Source organism: Nicotiana tomentosiformis, chromosome 2 (genome assembly GCF_000390325.3).
Source record: "Nicotiana tomentosiformis chromosome 2, ASM39032v3, whole genome shotgun sequence".
Classification (NCBI taxonomy): domain Eukaryota; kingdom Viridiplantae; phylum Streptophyta; class Magnoliopsida; order Solanales; family Solanaceae; genus Nicotiana; species Nicotiana tomentosiformis.
The window spans coordinates 192,176,856-192,180,305 of NC_090813.1; the positions used below are offsets into that span (position 1 = coordinate 192,176,856).

The 3,450-nt window shown below is 37.0% G+C and overlaps 1 protein-coding gene across 1 annotated transcript; it reads left to right on the forward strand.

Annotated features, from left to right (window-relative positions):
- Positions 1-1,874: 1,874 nt before the first annotated feature.
- Positions 1,875-3,138, forward strand: LOC104113248 (probable galacturonosyltransferase-like 7). The gene has a single exon (XM_009623359.4). The coding sequence runs from the start codon at positions 2,005-2,007 to the stop codon at positions 3,064-3,066; it is 1,062 nt and encodes a 353-aa protein (XP_009621654.1). The 5' UTR covers positions 1,875-2,004; the 3' UTR covers positions 3,067-3,138.
- The last annotated feature ends 312 nt before the right edge of the window (positions 3,139-3,450 follow it).

Below are 3,450 nucleotides of genomic sequence, written 5' to 3' on the forward strand. Positions count from 1 at the left end.
GCACTCACAAGCTATGCCATTGTTGCCCTAGCTTCGATTATTGAACTGTAACCACAACCCGGTTACTTCATCCATATATATATTTTTTTACATTTTCAAAATAACAATATGCGCTAAAAGGCTTGGCACTTCATCTTCTCGAAGAGTGAGAATTCCTTTTTTGTGGACTTCAAGCGCCAGATTCTGCTCTGCTTCTTGAAATATCAGAATGACTAGCAATTGTTACTGGACTTGGATGCTCTGCTACTCCACCAGTTAAAAGCTTGTGCTGCTTTTCTTGCTTCTACTTCTTTAGGAAATAGTAGTTGAATTGTATTCCAAAGGACTTGTGTTTACAGTGCACGATCTCTCGTTGCTGCAAAATCAAGCGCAGGATGATCAAATCAATTCTTTGAAAATTTTCAAAATTTTGCAAGCCCCAAATAAAAACCTTTTCTGAAAACTTAAAATTTTTGATGAGGCAATTCACATAACTCAACTTGAAGTAGAATGTCTAATCCTTTCACCTCATAATAAGATCTCTAATCCTAAAGATACCTGATAAAGCGCCTGCATTTCGGGCATCGTCCTCCGCAATTATCAGCAGCGGATCTCAGACACTTAGCACAGAAACTATAGACATGAATGAACCAAAAAAGTCAGAGCCAATTATTGAGAAGGTCTAACGGTATTGCTGTATGAATTTGACTTGATGAGGATGTCCATTTAGATTGTACCTGTGTTCAGTAGAAGGTCGTGGAACGTAGAAGGCCGTGGAACGTTCGGGAATCGTAGAGATTTCATTGAGTTGTGGTGGAATTAGAGGCCCACATGATAGAGGAGCTTTGTTCACGCTTCAAGAGGTAACCCGTGAAATCCCGTTTATACTAGCTGTCTAGATTACATGTGATTTTGATACTGGGATTATTATTCCATCATGTACTGGTAAATCAACACCAATGGTGCTAGCTGCATGCTTCCTATCTGTTTACTGAGAATATTTCTCTTCTAGTAGAGTGGAGTCACAGCATGACAATATAGTACAACTATATAAGTACTCACAAAATATTTGTCAAAGCTCAGAATTACTATAATGATTATTTCACTAGTTCAATTTGGAGTTTTGGAGAGTGTCAGTTGCCAAGTCTTAATGAGCTTTAAAATTGAAATATACTTGAAATAGTATCTTTCCCTTACAGAAGACGACTTAACATATATATATATATATATATAAGCAGCTGTGAATGTGCCGCAAGATTTGTCAAAGCTAATTGCTCATCAAGTGATTCAAAATGGCGGTATATATGGTAGATATGCTGGACTCAAAATCTCGTGCTAAAGAACGTGAATGTTCGAATCCTCTTCAAAGCATAATACTGAGATTTTTTGTTCTTCGAAATTGTTCTTACTAACAATCCATCCTTTCCCTCCAAATTAACGATGATTCTAGAGAATAAGCGACTATGATACTCTTGCTGAGAGCCAAATCGATATATTCAGAGGCGCGACCAGGATTTCAATTTTATGAGTTCTAGATTTTAACGATAATTTTAAGTGCTAGTAACTGGGTTCTAATTTTAATATACGTACATATTTAATGATTTTTTTGGTAAAAATATACTATTTGAACAAAAGTTATTGGGTTCGGCCGAATCCGTTTCCGAGCTTCTAGCTCCACCGATGGGTATATTTGCTTACATAGTTTTATACAAATACAGTTGATTGCTCTTGAGCTAATATAGCTGAAAAACAATGCAACTGCTCTAACTTCAGCTCAAGTAACTAATTTCCTAACGAAGTCTGTAACCGCCCATAACTACTCAACTGACCATTCACTGCTATTAAAACTGAATTTAAGCTAACTGGAATTCGAATAAATTACACAGAAAGTTAATTTATAGTATTAAACACGAAATACTTCATACATTACTATTTGCCTACAAATTCTCCCTCTTCTAGTTCAGTTATGTAACTCAAACAATTATGGAGTAGATTTTTACGCATTTTTCAACATTGAAAAAGAAAATGAAGAGGAATAAGCAGAGGAAAGAAATTTACCCAGTGAAAATAGTACGGATTATGAGATTTTCATGCATTTTCGCTGTTGCAATGTTAATCATCATCTTTTCACCATTTCAATCATCTCAGTTCTCGTACCGTAAAGCTTCCGTGTTCCGCAGTGCACCTGATTGCAGCTCTAGTACCGACAGAACAAAATTTGAGAAAATTGAATATTCAAAATTTGTTCATGTAGCGATGACTCTTGATAATCAGTATCTACGTGGATCAATCGCAGCCGTTCATTCGATTCTACGCCATTCTAAATGTCCAGAGAATGTATTCTTCCACTTCTTAGTCTCAGATACGAATCTCAAAACCTTAATTCAGTACATTTTTCCTGAATTGAAATTCAATGTATATTACTTTGATTCGAAAAGAGTAAAAACCTTGATTTCAACTTCCGTACGAGAAGCACTTGAACATCCTCTCAATTATGCGAGAAATTACTTAGCTGAGCTTCTAGAACCTTCGATTCACAGAGTTATATACTTAGATTCGGATATAATTGTAATTGATGATATTTTCAAGCTGTGGAGCACAAACTTGGGGGAAAAGGCAATCGGAACGCCGGAATATTGTCACGCTAACTTCACGACGTATTTCACGGCGAGATTCTTGTCGGACATGAGATTTTCTGGCGTATTCGCCGGACGGAAAAGGAAGCCGTGTTACTTTAATACAGGTGTTATGGTTATGGATTTAGTGAAATGGAGGCGGGTCGGGTACACGAAACTGATCGAGGAATGGATGGATATCCAGAAGACGAATCAGATCTATGAGCTCGGATCTTTGCCGCCGTTTCTACTGGTTTTTGCTGGTGACGTGGCGCATGTTGACCATAGATGGAACCAGCACGGTTTGGGCGGTGATAATGTGAAGGGAAGCTGCCGGAAACCGCACCCTGGTCCAACGAGTCTGCTTCACTGGAGCGGGTCGGGTAAGCCGTGGGTCAGGTTCGACTCGAAGAAAGCTTGTGCTATTGATTTTGTATGGGCATCCTATGATTTGTATAAACATGAGACGTGAATATGGACAGAATTGTATAAATCATACAGCTTGAAAAAGAAAGAGGAAAATATTAGCAATGTTTGAATTCAATTTGATCGTAGTGACATTTGTGCTTGTTACGAAATCAGAATTATCTACTAGAAGAGCAATAACCTTTAATTATTGACCGAATTTATGTGATATTAATATAGCTGAATTGGAAAAATACGTGGTTTACACGTGTTAAAGAGCATAAATGATAATTTTTATTTTAAAAAATAACAAAAAATAATTATAACTTATAATGTTGTAGTTGGTGACGCAAGTCCTGTATATGTATTGCATTCGTGAAAAATGAGAGATCAAAGTGTATTAAACACCTTTAATTGTTGACCGGCCTTATGCGGTATTAGTATGCCTTTG